The following is a 19,220-nucleotide window of genomic DNA, read 5'->3' on the forward strand; positions in this document are numbered from 1 at the left end:
CGCAGCCCAGCCCAGGACATGCCTCGTCCGCTTAGGCTCTTCCTCACATGGAAATAAAAGTCCATGATAACAGGGAATTGAGGATGGGAGTGGGGCCTGGATTAGGGGTCGCTGTGGGCTGGGTGGGTTGTGCCCCTTTCCCTTCCCCAGTCTGACAATGTATTGGGAAGTAATTGGGTTTAGGTGAGGTCATGGGTCCTCCTAAGAGGAGGACCTCCTAAGAGAGAGCTCTGCTCTCTCTCTCTCTCTCTCTCGCTCTCGCTCTCTCTCTGTCTCTCTCTCTCTCTCTGTCATGTACGGACACAGCAAGAAAGAGGCCATCTACCAGCCAGAAAGAGAGCTTGATCTTGGACTTCCCAGCCTCCAGAACTGTGAGAAATAAATTTCCGTTGCGTGAGCCCCCAGCGTGCGGTGTTTTGTTACGGCAGCCCGAGCTGACTCAGACGGGGACCCAGGGCCCCCCCATCTCTTCCAATGGAGATTAATAAACCACTTCTATCCATTCTATTCCTTCCCTTTCTCCATCTTCAAAACGGAACAAAATGAAAAAAAAAAAAAAAAGGAATGCCATTAATTATTTACCGGAAGACGTGTTTCAAGGCAATTAGTTGTCTGAGTTCCCTTCAGGTGGAGCATGGCTCTCCTGAAAATCCCTGCTGGGAGGCGGGGAGGGAACTGTTGCCCAGCGCTGTCCTCACCAACCCTGAGAGCCGCCTGGAATGAGATTCTGGAAAGGGTGGGCTTAGAGGGAAGCACGCACGGGTGTGGGAAGTATTTGTGCCCCGAAACCCCATACTTTAAAGGCCACATCCCCCCTGACTCTCCTCTGGCCACTCATCCATTCTCCTTCCAGGCTGAGTTGTGTCTGACGCTTCCCCCCTCTTCTTGGGGCTCACTCTTTCCACAAAATGACCACGACGGTGGGCTTCTTGGTTGAGGGTGGTTCCCCGTGTGACTTGGGAAATGGGCACCAAGGGGTGAGGGAGTAGGAGGAGGTGTGGGTGGGGAGCAGACACAGGGCCTCTCCCTTCCTGTCCGGTGTCACTGCTGCCTGCTGGTCCCTGCCGGTGGAGGCTGTGCCTGATTCTGCAGTTGAACACTTTGTTCTAGTTGCTGTTACATTTGAGATGGAAAATAGAAAAAATATACAATAATCATATTGGAAAGCTGACTCTGCCCTGCCTGCCCTTTGGTGTCTGTGTGTGAGATGGGGCAGGGGATGGCCTTGATGCCAAGGGATGGTGGGGCAAGGGGGATCTTGGCCTTCCACGGTGTCAAAGGGCTCCGTGTGACCATCCTGGGCTTTGTCTCTCTGCTCTTGGCTGGCGTGTGGTGTGATGCACCTCCCACCAGGAGCTCGCTGGTGAAGTTCTGCAGTAATCTCTCTCTCTCTCTCTCCCATTGATTCTACATGCAGAATGAGAGGCTAAGAAAGTGGTCCCACTTGGGGTCTAAGGAAGGTAATGATTTATTCATTCATTCATTCATTCATTCGAGACACAGAGAGAGGCAGAGACACAGGCAGAGGGAGAAGCAGGCTCCCTGCAGGGAGCCCAATGCAGGACTCGATCCCAGGACCCCGGGATCACGCCCTGAACCAAAGGCAGATGCTCAATCGCTGAGCCACCCAGGTGCCCCAGAAGGTAATGTTTTAAACATGCATCATCCACTTGGAAAGGCGTGAAGCCAAGTGACCCAGGCCTTTCCTCCCTCTCTTATGCAGTGAATCGTGCCACTCTCTGCTGCTCTGTGCCCCCACCACCACCTCCAGTTTCCAGAGTGAAATGTATGGAGGAGAGAACCTTCTGGAAACAAGGCACCTTCTCCAGAGTGCTGGCTCTGGGGGTGGAGAGAGACAGTGATACCAAGGAGGGAGAAGACCCAGATCCTGTCCCGAGTTTTCCAGGACAGCTGAACGCACAGAACCAAACTGGAAGGGGCAGGACTGCAACGGGGAGGCAGCGCAGAGCCTGGGAAAGCCGCGCAGCCCCTCCTGATGCAGCACCCACCATTCCTGCTCGGTCTGCAACCTCTAATTACACTGCTGGTGGCAAGAATGAGGTCATGGTGTCTGCAAGTGACTTTCCCAGTAACGAGCCCCTCTCAAAGGGGCAGGCTCCCAGCTCAGCCCCCTCCTGGGCCCTCAAAACTTGGGTAAGAGGCAAAATCAGATACTTCCCTTCCTGTATGTGTGTGTGTGTGTGTGTGTGTGTGTGTGTGCAGGCTGAGGCCAAACAGAATCCTCTTCTCCATCTCAGATGGCTGGAGGCAGAGATTGCTGAAGAGCCGCCTATGGGGTCCCAGGCTCCCTGCTCCCTACCGTGCAGACGTGCCTGGAGACTTCCAACCCCTGAAGAGACCTCCCTGACCGCTGCCCCCTGGTTGGTGCCTTGCCCTGGCTTTTGGGGATCCAACTCTCCAAAGAAGGTACAGGGGGCTCCACATGGTTGTACAACCATGTCTCTTCACACACAGAGAGAGAGCAAATGCTGTCCAGGGCCCCGGGAGCATCCAGCGCAGACTCCTGGCTGCTGGAAGTCTGGCACTGGGCATCGAGAGGGTGGAGTCCAGCAAGGTTTCAGACAAGTGTGGCCCTGTGAGTTCCCTCCTCTGAGAACCCTGATCCAGCCTTCCTGCTGTCTCCTGGCTGGCCTAGGAGAAGTTCCCAGCAAATCCAGCTCTCAGGCCCCCTCTGTGAGCCAGGAGTGTAACAGCACCCTGCACGCCGGCTGAGCTCCAGCTCGGGGAGGGAAGAGCGTGGATGTGGCGTGTGAGGCCACAGCTGGGCATCGCCGAGAAGCTGGCAGGGGCATGGCCACCAAGGGAAAGGACGACGGCTGGCCATCCTTAGGCCGCCCGTCCCTGAAGCCCTCCCATTTACCAATCAGCCAGCCAGGAGGACTTCGGCCTGGGATGCAACACAAATTGCCAAGGGAAAAAGTGAGAAAATAATTTGAATTAGGTGCTTGGAAGGGCTGTGAGGAAGGCAGACTAGCTTCTCAGCCATTTTCAGAAAACACCCACAGTTCCTTTTCCGAGGCAGGTGAAATGAAGTAATGAAATGTTTGCTGTCGCTGTGTCCACATCTCAGCAATCAATAAATAAGGGGCTGCCCTCTGGGGGTGGTGCGGCCCCTAAGGAAGGAGAGGCAACAGTGAGGCCAGGTGAGACCACTAGGGAGAGAGGAAGAAAGTGGCCTGATAAAATGTGGAGGGTCTCAAGGGCTCTTCGTTCCCCAGCAAAAACCCCCAAGCGGTCAGGCAGAGGTTGCCCATGTGGCTCAGCAGTCTCCAAGCCGGAGGAGCGCAATCTTTTATTGGAGACCCATAAAATATTTCTATTTCCTTTAAAAATCAGGGAAAAAAATAATAAATGGACTTTCAGCTTGGAAAAAAACGTTTTAATATGTAATATTAGTATGTTCGTCTTTATGCCAGCAGTCTTGAAATAGTATTTTTTTACATCGATACACTAATTCTTATTCTTTTTTTAACGGTGAAAAAAGAGTCCGTGGAGGCAAAGCTGTCTAGTGCCCAGAACACTTGAATGGGGTCCTGCAAACCCTACCCAGCTGGCTTCTTCCATGGTGGGTGCTGGTTCTGCTCATTTCTGGGGGGGGGGGGCGCACAGGGGAGAAAACCTCCAACCCTTCTCCTCTGTGGCTCCCTCACCAATTTTCTGTTCTCCTACCCTTAGCAAACAGAGCTCCAAAGAACAGAAAAGAAAAGAAAAAAAAAAAAAAAAAAAGAAGAAGAAGAAGAAGGAACAAAGAATGCATACGCCTTGGCACCAACTTCACTTTCTCAGCCATCTGTAAGTCCCAGGCCTTCCTTTTGTCTTGCTCTGGGCCCTGAGCGTTTCCAGATTCTTGAAAGCCTGACCTGGGAAGGGGGTGGGGTGGGGAGTGGGACCCCCTCTGCCCAGCACAGCCTCCCCCCCACACACACACCCCGTGTCTCGGGAGGGGTGGTGGGGGTCCGGGCTGCGGGAGACGCAGGGATGAGAGCAGGCCCGCGGAGCGGAGGGGCGCGGGGCCGGGCCGAGGGGCGGAGGGGCGGAGGGGCGGAGGGGCGCGGGGCGCATCCCTCCCCGCGCGGCGGGCGCGAGCTGGGGCGGGGGCGCAGCGGGTCCCGCGCGGCGGCCGGGCTGCGGGGCTCCGGCGGGGCTCGCTCCCGGCCTGGCTCGGGGCCGCCGCCGCCCCCTCCCCGCGCGCCCGCTGTCTCCAGTCGCGGCCACGGGGTAGCGCTCGGCCCCCCTCGCCGCGTCTCCGCCTCCGCCCGCGCCGCGCTCGTCCCCGGCTCACGCGGCCCCCGCAGCTCCGGCTCGGCGCAGGCAGGAGCGGCTCTCCGGACGCCGAGCCCGGGAAGCGGAGGGCGGCGGGCTCGGCGAGCGGCGGCGGCGGCGGCGGCGGGGCGGCGGCGGCGGAGGCTGCGGAGGCGGCGCGGCCCAGGCGCAGGGGCGGCGGGGCCCGTGCGTCCAGGAGGCGCCGCGCGCCCGGAGCCGGGGCTGCCCGCCGGGCTCTCCGCGCGCCTCGCCCGGAGCTCCGGCCAGGGCGCGGCGGAGGGCAGCGCCGCCCGGCTCCGTCCTCGGCCGGCAGGAGGCTCGGCGCCCGGGCCGCCTTCCCCGCCGCCGGCGCGGACATGGGCGCGCGGGGCTGCGCGCCGGGCCGCGGGAGCCGCAAAGTTTGCTAGTCCGCTGGGCGCGGAGCCGAGGGCGCGCCCGGGCCGGCGCCGCCGGGGGCACCGAGCCTCCCCGATTGGGCGCCGGGGCGCGGGAGCCGAGAGGGGCGGCTCGGCCCCGCCGGATGCCGCCTGCAAAGTTACAGAGAAGAAAACTTCGGCTCCAGCGAGGCTCGGCCCGCTATGCCAGCCGCGCCCCCCGCGCCCCCCGCGCCCCCCGCGCCCCGCGCCCCTGAACGCAGCCCCGCGCCCGCGCCCGCGCCCGCCGCCGCCGCGCTCGCCTCCCGCCCGGCCCCGGGGGCCCCGCGCCTGCAGCGCCGGTGACTGCGTCCGCGCGGAGGACCCAGCCAGGGGGCGGGGAGGGCGCGGGGGGCGGGCAACGTGGCCACGGAGGAAGTTTCCTGAAGTTGCCGGCTTATTCCGGAGCCCGGCCCGCCACCCGGCCGCATCGCGGAGGCCGCCCCGCCCGGGAGAAGTCGGGAGTTGGGGCGCCGCGGGGAGGGAGGAGCCCCGAATCCGAGAGCGGGCTTGCCCCCTGCTCTTGGCTCGCCCCCGGGCCTTCGGCGCGCGCCGCCGGATCGGACTGGGACAGCGGACCCGAAGGAAGGCTTGGGGTCGCCGGCGTTGCCCCTCCCGCCCACCCACCGACCCGGGCCGGAGCGGCGTGGACAGTCTCCCGGGACCCCCCACCCCGCACCCCCGGATTATAAAACAGCGCGGAGGACACCCCTGCAGGGCCGGGCACCATGTGGGGGCTGCTGATCTGGACTCTGCTGGCCCTGCACCGGATCCGTGCGGCTGCAGCCCAAGGTAGGAGGGCCACCCCCACGTGGGGCTGGCTTGGGGGGCTGGCTTGGGGGGCGGCGGCTCCTGGACGCCGCGCTTGGCCTGCGCAGAGCCTCTCCAGGGAGTTTCAGGAACCCCCCACTCGAGTTGGGGGGCTCCCTTTTTTGGGGTGGTGGGGCCGCCTTTCTGAGACTTGTGGCTTCCCGAGGAGGGAAGGTGGGGGTCGGTGTTGGGAGCGTCGTCCGGGGTGAGGGGAGGGGTGGCGCGCCCCCCCCGCCGTGGGTGCCCCCCCCCCGGGCCCGCGTGGGTGCGGGGCTCCGCGCCCGAGCTCCCCAGCCCGGGTCCCCGGGTCCGCGGGAAGGGCCAGGCCCCGTGCCCGGCAGGCGCTGAGCGCCCGGGGCCGGCCGAGTGGGGCGGGAGCCCGAGTCGGATCCGCCGGCCGCCCCGGGGGGACAGTCTCCGGGCCAGGCCGCGGGGCCGGGGGTGCTCGGCTGAGCGGGCCTCGAGCCCGGACCCACGCGGGGTGGGGCGGCCCCCCTGCGCCCCCGGACACACGCAGCATCCTGCCTGGACCTCCCCCTCCGCCCGCCGCTCCTGATTCTCTGACCTGTGGCTGCCTGGAGCAGCCCCTGCCTTGGGGGCGGGAGGGGGGAGGGATGGGGAGGGATGGGGAGGCGCTGGGAGGGTCCGCGCTGCCCCCTCCGGAGGGCGGATGCCCAGACACCCCCCGCCCCCAGTCCTCGGGCAGGTCCCAGCGGGGGAGGCCGGTTGCACCGCCGCTTCCTTGCCTTTGGGGTTCGCAGACCCAGACAGTGGTGCCAGCGGTGTCCGAGCGGCGCCTGCTGGGGGCGGAGGGAGACGAAGCCCGACCGAGCTTCAGGACTCGCGGGGCTCGGCCTCCCGGTTCCAGGCTCCAGGGTCGGGAGCTGCCTGCACCCACCCGGGGGCGCCGGAATGCGGAGGCTGCATCCCGACCGGGCCCCACCCCAACTCTGGGGTCGCCCGCCAGCGAGGGGGGGAGGTGAAGGGACCCCACTGCGCCCAGCGTCAGGCAGTCCAGAGAGCCGAGATCAAAGAGATGAGAATAATCAGCTCTCACTCACCGGGTTGAAGGGAGGATTTTATAAGGTAATTTACGTTAAACCACTTAGAAATTTTGTAAGGAGCCCTGTAAATGTAAGGTAATAAAAGTTATTATTAGTTTTATGATCATCGTAAAATCTTCCAGCAGCCTGCGGACCTTAGAGGTCGGCTGACTCTAGCTACCACTTCGCAGATAGGAAAACTGAGGCCCAGAGGCATTAAATGACTTTGCCCAAGGCTGCTGCGTGCACTGGGGGCAGAGTCAGGGACCTGGTGACTTTTGGGCCCTTCTGTCCCCGGACCCAGGACCCTCCGCAGCTGTCGTGGGTTTGCCAAGGGCCGGGCCCTCCTTCTGAGGGTCCTGGGAGGACCTTGCTGCTGGCAGAAGAGGAACAAGGTGCAGCCTGCCCTGGGGCGCCTCACAGAGTTGCTCCGAGACGCCCGTGGGGCTCCTGGCCGAAAGCCGGGAGAGAGGGAGGACTCTGGGGGTGTCAGCCCCAGCTGGAGGCATCTGACTTCATTACTGTATGGACTGTGGCAGTGGCATGATTTCCCCGGGGCAGGTGGCTCACTCGTTCTTGTCCACGCAGGCCCAGGCCCATGAGGAGTCCCCTGGGCACCCAAAGGTCCTTCCCTCTGGGCCATCAAGCCTCTATCATGTCCCAGCCGACCCTGTCCCATCCACCTGAGGCCAGGATCCACCAGTCCGGCTGAAGTTAAGGCCCGGCCACTTCTGTCCCCGTCCTCCTGCTGGAGGGGCTCGCCCTGTCACCATGCGGAAAGACTGATTGATTCCCTCCCTCTCTGGTTCTCTTGTTTGCTGCCTTCTTGAGTGAGGCTGCCCAGGTCCCCTGCTGCTCCGTTTGTGTTCTCTGGCTCCGAGAGAGTGTTTTCCAGCATCCGTGGGTACTCTCCATTTGTCTCCTGGCGGCAAACCATGCAGGGGATTGTGGGAACTTGGTCTTGCCTGGACTTAGGGGTGCTGTGTTGTGTGTAGGGGGCCGTGGGGTGTGGGGGGGTTAGGGTCAGGCCATGGGGAGACTCAGTTGAGGGGGGTTCCTTTCCTACCTGCTTTAGGGTTAGAAGGTGGAGGTTCTCTTTAGCTTCTCTTTTGAGGTTGAGGCCATGCCCTTAACCCTTTGGGGGTAGTTGAAGCTGCTGGCACTGTTTGTTCCTTCTGAGCTCCTGAGCCCTTCAGTCATGTGTCTCCAGTCATGACACAGAGTGAGGGCCCAGGTGGCCTTCCTCCCTGGGGCAGACCTCATATTGGCCACCACTGAGGATTTTATCTAGACCTTGGCTAGTGTTTTCAGCTGCTGGACCCCAGCAACATCACCTGCCTATACTGAAAGCCACTTTTTAACCATTTCCCCCAAAACTCCGACAGTTCACACCCATTTCCTAAACTAAGTGCCGCGATGTTGTAGAAAGAGCGATTCCAGGTATTTGAGGGAGCCCGCCGCAAGTGCCTGGCACTTAGAAGGCGCTTCATAAAGGGGAATAGGTTTTTTTTTTTTTTTTCCCTTTTAAAGATTTTATTTATTCATGAGAGACACAGAGAGAGGCAGAGACATAGGCAGAGGGAGAAGCAGGCTCCCTGCAGGGGGAGCCTGATGTGGGACTCCATCCCAGGACCCCGAGATCACACCCTGAGCCCAAAGGCAGACGCTCAACCACTGAGCCACCCAGGTGCCCAAGGGTAATTGTTCTGATGATGATGATGATGATGATGATGATGATGATGATGTTTTTACACTGTTAAGCCCGACCATGAGGAGTAGCCCTGGCCACCCACCCACCTTCTACTTCAGAGGCTGCATCGCGGTCCTCAGTGGCCCTCCGGCGGTGCTGGGCTCCACTCCCAGGTGCTCTGCCTGGAAATGTCTGGGTGAGCCTGGATGTCTGCATCTTAGCCAGCTTCTCAAAAGATTTTTCGGGTGCCATGAAAATTAATCGCTGGTGGACATCCCAGGGAGGCCCAGGGGCTGAGAGGAGGGCAGTAGCCAGCCCAGCCATCTGGTCCAGAAGGTTCTTTCGAGAGAACGGTGCCTGGGGGAGGGACAAAAGGGAAGTGTGAGCTGAGTGAAGCAGGCAGTGTTGGGAAGCCCAGCTTCGGAGGCTCCTGAAGGTTCCAAAGGGAGAAAGTTTAGTGCTGGGAGCTAATCACAATAAAAGCCAAACAGCACGCGAGGGAGCGGGATGAAAGTTTAATTACATGGTGTGGCTAAGCTGTAATTATTAATTACTGACAGCAAAAAATAACTTATTGATCAGGGCCTCTTGCTAATTACCACAAGGCCGAGTGTCGTGCTTGCCTGGGGCTCAGCTGGTGCGTGTCAAAGCCCCACACAAGAGTGGGCCAGGGGGCATCCCTGCTCCCTCCTGTGGCTCTCTGCCCCGCACCCTTCTCTCCCTCGCCCTGTGCACCCCTGAGCTTCAGCTGAGGAGTCCAGAACATTCTGGCTGTGGCCAGACGGGTGGCACAGTTTGGTGTTTCTCCTGGCTGCGGGATATGGCCCCTGCACGGAAAGAGCAGACTCAGGACCCCTACCCAGAGGCTGAATCGTGCTGGCAGCCTGACACCTGCCTCAGAAACCCTCCCTTCCATGCATTTGTTCAGCAAATAGTTATCGACCGCTCTCTCCCTTATGTCCTCTACTGGAAGGCCAGAGTAGGGGCCAGGAACCTTGTTCCATCGGGGAAGGGCAGCTGGGAAAGAGGCCAAATCCTTTACAGCAGTTCTCTGTTTAAACAGTGCCTGAACGGCCGACTTTAAAATGATGTGTTAAACTGCATATTGGTATGCATTTGACTTTGTACCACAGGGCACAGTTGGGCTTTAAGTTAAACAGTAAGGGAATGAACTTGTTCTCTGTTCTGAGGACTTGAAAGAAACCCAAAAAGCCAACTAGTGTTGTCCTCTGCCCATAAGCCTGGGACTACTGGCCGTCCAGCGTCTGCTTGTATCCCCCTAGTGACGGAGGACTCACTACTTTACAGAACGAGCTGGTTGTTAGACTGTTAGACAGTCTCCCTGTGGCTGATTATCCTGGGATTTGGCTGTGGTTGAAGAAGTCCTCTGATTGGCTGGGACACCTCCTCCCCAATCCTTCTGACTCCCTGCCCCTCGGGGAGTCAGGAGCCTGAGTTGGAATTGATGTCGGGTGTTACGGTGCAGCCTGCGGGACTTCCACCCCGGCTCCCCCTGGAGCACACTGCCACAGAGGGCCTCGATCTGCCTAAAACGGTGGGAATTAGTCATCATAATTCGGGGCCTTGGGATGCCAATAGCAACAAATGGGCCAGGAGCGATTGCCGGCAGCAGCCCCACTGCCTGTAATGGAAAAGAAAACAGGCCGGTTGCTGAGGCATCCCGGTTGCTCCTCGTGGCCGCCCCCTCTGCTGTCCCCACGCTGGGCAGAAGGCAGGGCCAGTGGGCAGTGTCGGTGTCCAGCAAAGGGCCATCGGGGCTGCTCGGGGTCCTGGGAAGGGGAGGCGAGAGGAGGGGCCTGCACAGCTCATCTCAGTTTCCCCAGCTGGATGTGGGGTCCAGAGAGCCCCTCTCGGAGCCCAGGGAGCCCTGCAGAGGCCCCTCTCCTGAAGGACCGTCAGGGACATGGTGGAAGGCCCCTGGCCCCTGCCTCTACCACCGGATGACCCTGAGCTGAGGCTCTTCTCATCTGGAATGCGGAAACCCTTAAAAATCCCTGTATCTACTGCGTAAGGGTTTTTGTTTGTTTTTTTGTGGTTTTTTACTTTAAATGAGATGATCCTAATCACTTTAAAGTGCTGTCACTAATTGTTAAGTGCTTCTAATGCGTCGGCCACGAGGCTGAGAGGGTGTCAGGGCCCACACCTCCTGCCGCCCCCCACCTCTGCAGCATCCGCACCCACTCTGCCTGCTGGGTTGACCACCTCCCTGTTCCCAGAACTGCCTGGTTGCTCTCTGGCCTCCCACCTGGCACCCGAACGTCCTGCCAGCCCTGCGGCCACACCCAGTCCTCCCAGATGTCTGCAGAGCCCACTGCTGTTTCCTTCAGGACTTCCCCCTGATGTCCCTAATCCGTGTCCCTAAGCCCCTGACAACACGGCGTCTCTGGGCATGAACCCCTTCCCCCACTTTACCTTCTCCATGGCGCTCAGCTTCACCTGACATACATTGCTTGTTTATTTGCTTACCGTTAGGTCTTTCTCAGTGGGGGCTGGAGCTTTATTTTATTCCCTGCTGTATCCCCCCAGTCACGGGGACAGCTAAGGAATAAAGCCCTTTGTCATCCAGCCTCTCCCTTCTCCTGCAGCTTCCTCTCTGACCAGCCACCCACTCTGATGGGCTCCTCTGGGCATCACACAGCACCCTGCCATGGGGCCGGTGTTGTGCTGAGCCCAGCACCCAGAGGATGGGAGCCCTGCCCTGCACGGATTCCAGCCCAGGCTTTCTTAGAATGGGGGCTTGTTGTTCTTGAGCCCAGAGCACCCCTGCTCAGACTCACCTCTACTCCGCCCTTCCTGCTGCTTCTGGCCGTCCGACCTCTGGCTACAGTGAGACCCTGGGGTCCTTCCTGAATCCCTCCCAGCTGCACCGAACCTTTAGGAAATTGGGAGGACAGATAGGGAGTTTGGGGAGTAATGCCCATCCATGCATGGAGGACTCACTGGATATACCTAGGAGAGGGAAGGAGGAAGACCTCCACCAAAAATTAAATACCTGCTGCAACCCAGATTGCTGCCCCTTGTAGCCCACTGGCCAGAACCGATCACGTGGTCCCGCCCAGTAGCCCAGGGGCTGGGAAACACAGGCTTTGGGGTGCTGGCAAAAGAGATCAGCATGTGGGGGCAGGGGGCCACTATTGATGTCCGGCATTCCTTCAGAACCGCAGAGATGCCTCTGCGCTCTCCAGAAGTGCATTTCATATAGAGAATTGCTTTACACCAGATGGGGCCTTCCCTAGAGCATTCCCAAGTTACTCCGGGCCCTGGGCTATTACTTCCCTGCTTTCTGGGGTCTCCTCCCGCCCCCCCCCCATAAGCTGTTGAGTAGAATCCTGTGTCTCGGTAGATGCCTTGGAATTGGGGCAGCCTGGGTTCAAGCTCTGTCACTTTGTGCTACCCTGGGCCACTTTGGGGTGACTCACTTACATCCCCAGCGCCCGAGTCCTCCTCCGTCTTGCCAGGGGAGGAGCCTGCCTGGTGGAGAGTGCAAGGGATGAGCAAGCTGAACACTCGCTTGGAGCCTGCCTGGCCTGTCGCAGGCACTCAGCAAGCTAAGGTGACCAGCTGTGCCTCTGTTTTGGCCCCTCCAAACAGTCTCATCGTGGGATCTCCGGTTGCATTGAGTTTTTGGATTTCCTCCCTCCCCGGGGGGGATCTTTATAATCCACCCGCATCTTCTTTTTTCCGCTTCTCTTTGGTTCTTCCCTAGTTTTGAGTGATCTGGTCTTTTCTCCCCATCCCGGGATCACCGGAGCGGAGGCACACTCATAGTCGGTGTGCAAGTCTATATGTCAGTGTTAGGTACAGTGTGACTGTTCCCTGCCTCTGTCCTCCCTCAACTGCAACATGCAGGTAAACTGAGGCTCACAGACCAACCGCTCAAGGCCTTGTAGTTAGGAAGGCAGGATTTGAACCTAGGGCTCTCTCCTAGGCCTGTCATCTTTCCACTCTCTCAGGCTGCCCTGGCCTCCGTGGCATCCTTCGCTGGTCCCTTCCCCGAGAGAGACAACCATTGGCTGATGAAATGGCCATTGCGTTGTGCTGTCAGAAGAGCAGGGCTGGCCCAGGAATGTGGTAGGGTTTGAAAATAGCCCTCAGAACTCCTCCTCCCTCCTCCGGATCCCCCTGGCTCTTGCCTCCACCCTGGCCGTATCCTCACTGGGCCTCAAGTTGGCAGAAAATGAGAGATCAGGATGGGAACCCAGGCCTCGCCTCCTTTACCCCCTGACCCCTCCTGGGGGACCTAAAGATGTTTGGCGATCCTCCGTAAGGTCACTTGGGGGCATTCATGACTGGCTGCCAGTGACCAAGCCACACAAGAGTCTTTTAAACCGAAAAGGGTGGGGAAGAGGCGATTAAAGTTTGATGCCACGCAGGAAGCTATTAGTGACCTAGAGCAGTGATGAAATTTTGATGATATGATAATCCTAAGGGGAGGAAATATTATTTGCCACCGTGACCCACTGAGGGAATTCAGCTTGTGGAGTGGGCGTGAGTGGTTCTCAAGGGCCTGCTGGAGCCCGGACCCAGGAACCCCCCTCCCAGCGCCTTCCACCAGGACCCCTGGTCTCGTGAAATTGCAGGTGAGAGAGGCACACGTGTGGCCCAGAATTAGGAATGGTCAGAGATGTGGCTGGGCACCTGGACGCCTGGGTTGTCAACCACAACATGGGAGTCAGTGATGAACCTGCTACAGGTCTTCCATTCCCTGCTTGGACCACAAGAGCCAATCCAGAATGTGCCATCAGAGGACCCCCATGGGACAGCACCAAGGAGCCTGAGACATAGATGACTCCTTGGGTTCAAAGCCTACTTGTCATTTACTGTTGGGGTGAGCTGGGGTGAGCTAGCTACATAGCCTATCTGTGCTTCGTTTTCTTCATCTGCCAAGTGGGTATAACGGGAGTTCTTACCTCATGGGGCTGTGATAGGGTTCGATAAGATCTGCCAAGCTCTCAGACAGTATCCAGTGTATGGTGAACATTGAGTAAGTGCTTGTCATTGTCATCATTGTCACCATCTTGGAGTTGGGGAAGCAGAGTCAGCTCTGGGCCTGCAACTTGACATGTGCCCTGTCCTCAAACGCCTCTGCTGTCTTCAGCTCTCACAGACCTGCTGGTGGCATCTGCACCTACGCTAGTAGTGGTTTATTTGTTCGGTTAAAACATTTTCTGGCTCCAACTGAAAATCCAAATACACCATGGAGAACTCATGTACTCAGCTGTTATTAGCTGTTCAGGCCTTAAGGTGATGTTTTTGTTGGATCCTTTCATGAAACCTCAAATCTCCATGTGTAGCTTTCACAGACAATTCATTTTGCTCCTCATCCCAATCTTCGGAGGAGTTCAGTGGGAAAGCACTCACATTATTAACATTGTTCGCATCGGAGTTCAGAAACATCCACTTGCCAAGGCCACTTGATATGTCGGAAGGTGGCAGTGAATACAGGTCAGCTGCTTCCCAGGCTGCTGCTGCTTGGTCTAGTCAGGAACAGCCCACCATACTAGTTGGTTGACCCATAAACCATGCCCTAGCTTGGTGGGTGGGTGGGTGCAAAAGGGGTAGGGCATGGGGTGCAGCCTGTAGTGGCCTCTCCTCCCTCTAAGGGAAGTCAGCCGCCTCCGTGGATGCCCCATCTGCTCTCCCCCAGGATCTTAGTGATGGGGTCTAAGGGCTGAAACCTAGTGGGTCAGCCCCTGCAGATAGACTCCACCCCAGGGCTACTTCTGTGGTATCTGTACCCCATTCTGGCCCTATGCAGGGCGCCAGTCTCCTCTCCCACAGCCCTCCACGTGCCAGGCTGCCCTCACCCTGAACACCTCACCATCCCGTCCCTCTCTCCCCCATCTCTGCACCCCTTGCTCCCCCCAGGATCTGATGGCGAGAACACGTCCTCCCAAACGCCTCTGAGCTCTCTGGATGCTGATGGCCTAGATGTCTCGTTTGGCACTTTGGCCTTCTTGGTTCTGAATTCTCTTTTCATGCGTGTGTGACTGATTTCTTTAATTATAAACCCCTTGAATTGAGATAATAATTTTCGTCAGCAAGGGTAGAGGCATTAGATGTAAATGATCGTTCCCAATTAATGAACTTAACCCTTTGAAGAAGAGCGCCAGGGGTAATAGTAGTGTTGGGGGGGAAGGTAACAGGTGTGATGCTGTGCAGGCCTCGGAAGCCGAGACCGATCCTCGCTGGGTCCCTTTGGGCCTCCGTGGCCTCGCTGGGAAACACGGGGCCATAGACACAGGGTTTCCGAGCTGTTGCGTGATGGACTCCAGTAGTGGAGGAGGTTGGCCAGGGGTCCCGGGGGAGCTGGCCGCGAGCCCGAAGCTGCCTGCTAGCCGCCTGACCTTTCCTTCCTTTATGTGTTCCGTTTTAAATATATGGAAATTTGCATTCTGTTCCATAGTCTGTCTGAATTCTATTTTAACACACAAAGGATATTGTAAAGCCAATTGATGCTGCAGGAAGAGGTGGTATCTCTGCCCCGTGGCTTCCTGGACCCCCTGGGATCTGTGTCAAAACTTGGTTTTGAAAAACTTGAATGAGATGTTCTCTGGGGTCACGTCATCTGTAAGATTCCAAGATGCTTTACATATTTCAGCCGTTTGTATTGAAACTTTTCTGTAATGTTTTATAGACGAACGGGCCTCCTAAAGCAGTTGTGCCCCAAACATAATTAAACCTGGGCAACCATCACCACCCACCGTGACTGGTCTGCTGCGCCTGAGCCTTCAAGGGTAAGGGTGGCAGTGTCAGGCCATCAGCCCCTCCCTCGGTGACCCTGTTGCTTGGGTGGTCAGATTTTTCTGGATCCTTCTTTGGCTCCCAGTAATCTGCTCCAAGCCATTCGGGGGCCCGTCTCCCAGCCTCTCCCTGGACCATACCCCCATCGTCTCCCTCCTCAATGCCAGCCAGCCCCCCAGCTCTTCAGCAACACTGAAGGGGGCAGGGGTAAGGCACTGAATGAGGACTGGAGAGTCTCCGGAATAAGAGGCATTGGGCTCTGTGATAACTGTGTCCGCGGGCACGCATGGGTGTCTTCCAGGAGAGCTGAGGTTCCCGAAAGGCCATCCCCTGGCAAAGCAGGGCCTTGCGGTAGATGGCATCCCTGCACCTCCCAGCTGCTCCCAGCCCCCCTGCCCCGCCCATGCAGCACTAACTAAATGTTCCCCATCCATTTCAGTCACTCTCTTGAGATCTTTCTTGGGCTTCTGGAAGCCCAAAGCACCCGTGCACTCCCAAGCTCCATTGGGCAGTCAGCTGTCCCCATCGCCCTTCCTTCCCCTCCTCTCTCACTGCGCTGGCCCAAGCACTTGGCACCTAAGTGGGGGGAAGCGTTGTTGCTCCGAAACCGTGCCCAGCACTCAGGCCTTCTTGCTCGGTTGACCTTGAAGTCCCCTCCCGAGGGGCAGCACGCTTGCTGACTGCACACAACTCTGGCTGGCTGGGCCCAGTGACCCTTGACTTTCGCACTCGGGAGCCCCTTCTCCCTGGCCTGGCAGAGCCAAGGGAGGCTGGAGGGGAGGGGGGGGCAGGTGGGCAGGCCATCGCTCTGGGGCCTGGAGCTGCCAAGGAGGGTCAAAGGGAGTTCCTCATTAGCTCTGCCCCAAGCTCATTATGGGGCCGTGCATCACTGGGTGAAAAATGGTTGTCGTCAGGGCAGTAATAAATACGCTGCTGTCAACGTTGATATGATTGCACTAATGAACAGAAATCAGCTGGGGTGAGGGGAGATGCTTCTGGCTGTGGCTTCGGGTGGCTGGAGAGCCCTGCCCGCTGCTTGCTGTCCCTTGCTTGCTCCAGGAACGCAAGCCTGGGCAGGAGTGGGAAGAGGCGAGGTGTTGGCATTTAACCCCTTTCTCCTAAGGCTTTGGTGGACGAAGAACCTAGAAGGTGCTGGAAACCTCCAGGAAAAAGGACCATTGTTTGGCCGGGAGAGTGAGGTGGGTGTGATCGGGGCCCCGGCCTCAGCCTGGGCTGGGGCCGAGGCAAGCAGGGCCGGTCGGGTGGACCGCTGTGCTTTTGATGGCTCAGCCTCCCGTGGAGTCTGGGTCGAGAGCACCCTCGGGAAGGCGTGGGGAGCAACACAGGGTCTATTGTCAGTGCGCCTTGCCTGCCACCTCGCCTGGAATGTTAGGACTTATTGTCTGTCCAGGAACTTGGAATGTCCAGCCCCAGGGTGGAGGGAGCAGGTCCCCAGCTCCAGCTACTCTAACACGTCCGGGAGCCCCGGATCCTCTGAAGCCAGGCTCAGTGTCAGAGCCAAAGCAAAGACGTGCCTCTGAGATGTGGGCACACAGATGGGGGGAGGCAGTGGCCCCATTTAGGGCCAGGCCTGGGGGCACCTGAGGATTGTGGGAAGGCCCTGGCCTCTGGGGCCCCAGGGACCCATCCTTGGAGCTCAGGCATAGCCTGTGTTGTGATGGAGGTGAAAGCGTGGTCTAGAACAGTGAGGCTCACACTGGAGCCCACATTCAGTGCCCTGGAAGGCTTGTCAGGATGCAGATCCCCGGGCTGTATCCCCAGAGCTTCTGATGTGATGGGACTGGGGTGAAGCCAGGAGCTCACATTTCTGACACGTTCCTGGATGATGCACTGCTGCTGGTCCAGGGGCCACCTTTTGAGGAGGTCTAGCCTCGAGGTTAGAGGAGAAGCTGGGGTGCTGGGGAGGTGGTGGTCACTCTGGTGGGCCCTGCCTGCTGCTGGCGCAGAGGATTATGGTCACCTTCCCACAACGGCCTTGCCCATGAGCGGAGCGGGACCACCCCTCCTTCCTGTCCTCCTTCCTCACCACCAGAAGCTGCTCTCAGCCTCCTTCCTGGGAGAGGAAGGACGGGCAGTGAAGTTATCAGTGGCTGAAGCACCTTTTTCTGCTAGAAGCTCCAAAGTAATCCTACAAAGGCCTCGAACCTCAGTTTGCTCATCCAGCATTTTCTAGGCACCTACTGTGCGCCCAAGCACAGTGCCTGGGATCCAGCAAAGGTCACGGCAGGGCCTTGCTCACCAACTGTTCGTAGTCAAGGGAGAGCCTCAAGCATGTGGCTGCTAAGAGGACAGTGTGGAAGGCGCCAAGTGTAGGTGGAAACAGGGGACCTGGGGTCCAGCGGGGTGACCTGAGAGTGCTGCCCCCAGAGGAGGAGCTGACCTTGAAGCCTAGGTCTTATAGGGTAGAAGGATCTTCATCTTCCTTGGGGGACCTTGAGGGCTTTGTTTTTATTTTACCATAATAAACTATACATATGTAAAGAGTATATAACAGAATCATTTTGACACATGTATAACTTGTAAAATCACCACCAAAATCAAGTTAACGGATGGATGCATCACCACCCGAAGTTTCCTTGGGTAACAGTAATAACTGTAATTAATTAATTAATTAATTAATTACTAGTAATCTAGTAACAGTAATCCCTCTGTGCCCAATAGAGATCTTTTTTCCCCCCAAAATTGTTCGAATATCATTTTTTGAGAACTTTCCATTCAGCACCGAATTATCTCTGCACCTTTGTGGAAAATCAGTCTCCCATATACCTGCAGATCTATTTCTGGACACTGTGATCTGGCTTATTTCTCTGTCTTTATACCAGTAGCACACTGCCATGCTTACTGATGCTTTGGGATAAGTCTCGAAACCCGGTCACATGGGTTCTCTGACTTTGCTCTTCTTCCAAATTGTTCTGGTTATTCCAGATCCTTGACGTTTCCATACGAATTTTAGGATCAGCTTATATGTCTTTCGAATCAGTTTACATCTCCCTATGCATTTTAGAATCAGATTTCCCCCCCAAAAAAATGCCTCTGGGATTTCGGATTGCGATCTCATTGATGAAATAGATACACGTGAAGAGCGTCAATGCTGTGACCATGATGTCGAGTCTCCTGGCCTGTGAACGTGGGATTTTCAGTCTGTTCTCTAGCTGTTGGGTGTCTCTTAGCAGCATTTTGTGGCTTTCAGAGCACAGGGTTTACACATTGTTTGTCAGATTTATCCTTAAGTATTTCATATTTTTGATGCGATGGTGTTGTTTCTCATTTCAACTCACAGTTGTTTGTCTCCAAGATATAGAAATGCAGTTGATTTTGACATGTTGATCTTGTACTCTGTGACTTGGTTCAGCTGAAGGATTAGTTCTAGTAACTGTTTGTAGGCTCCGTTGGATTTTCTGCATAGACGACTGGGTTTTCTCTGAATGCAGACAGCTTAACTTCTTTTCCAATCCGGATCCCTTTTTTTCCTTCTTCTTCTTTTTCTTGGCCCGACCTTTTCCTTGGCTGACTAGAACCTCCGTTTTCATCCTTTTCTGTTACTTAGCAGCTCACGGGCAGTCTGACCACTGAGGTCAGACTGTGCTCGGCCACATTCTCGAGTGGCCTCCTCAGGGGCATACGCACTCTTTGGCATGAACCGTCTTGTAGAAGTTGTGCGAACTTCACCAGGGGAGCAGCAGACCAAAACACAGTGACTCTCCCGCTTGCACGTCGGGGATGAGCACATGCATTTGGGGTTTGTGGTCTTCCTCCCCATGAGCCTCCTCAGGCCCTGGGTCCTGGAGCTCCCTAAGGGGCAGTTGGTGAGCTACAACCATGGAGGAACTCAGAGAACCATTAAGATCAGATTATAAAGGGCTCCTCATTTTTGTGAGGGGGACGTGGGGCCAGTAGAGCCAAGTGAGGTGTCCCAAGCCACAGAGCTTGGGAACTTGGGATTTCATGCCCCCTTTGCAGGCTCCATCCTGGTGCATTTGGTGGCTCTTTGGCTTTCACCTGAGCCACGAGCAAGCCTATGGCATGGCTACGATTTCTCTGAATCTCCTTTCTCAGCTCCATCGGAGCAACGGGGATGGTCACATCAGCTGAATTGCACCTGAGAGGGCTGCTCTGCCATGAGCCAGAGCAGCAGGGAACTGGGGTGCTGGGAGTCTGGGTGCAGATGTCCCAGCCACGGAGCATCTAGGGCCT

At 57.5% G+C, this 19,220-nt stretch overlaps 1 protein-coding gene across 2 annotated transcripts in view; it reads left to right on the forward strand.

Moving 5' to 3' along the window:
- The first annotated feature begins 5,048 nt into the window (after window positions 1-5,048).
- Window positions 5,049-19,220, forward strand: part of SDK2 (sidekick cell adhesion molecule 2) — a 256,374-nt gene continuing 242,202 nt past the window's right edge. For both annotated transcript variants that reach the window (XM_025467876.3, XM_025467877.3), the window contains exon 1: window positions 5,049-5,489. In XM_025467876.3, coding sequence (XP_025323661.1) covers window positions 5,426-5,489 — 64 coding nt within the window. In that variant the 5' untranslated portion in view covers window positions 5,049-5,425. The remainder of the gene's footprint in view (window positions 5,490-19,220) is intronic.

This window comes from Canis lupus, chromosome 9, assembly GCF_003254725.2.
Source record: "Canis lupus dingo isolate Sandy chromosome 9, ASM325472v2, whole genome shotgun sequence".
Taxonomy (NCBI): domain Eukaryota; kingdom Metazoa; phylum Chordata; class Mammalia; order Carnivora; family Canidae; genus Canis; species Canis lupus.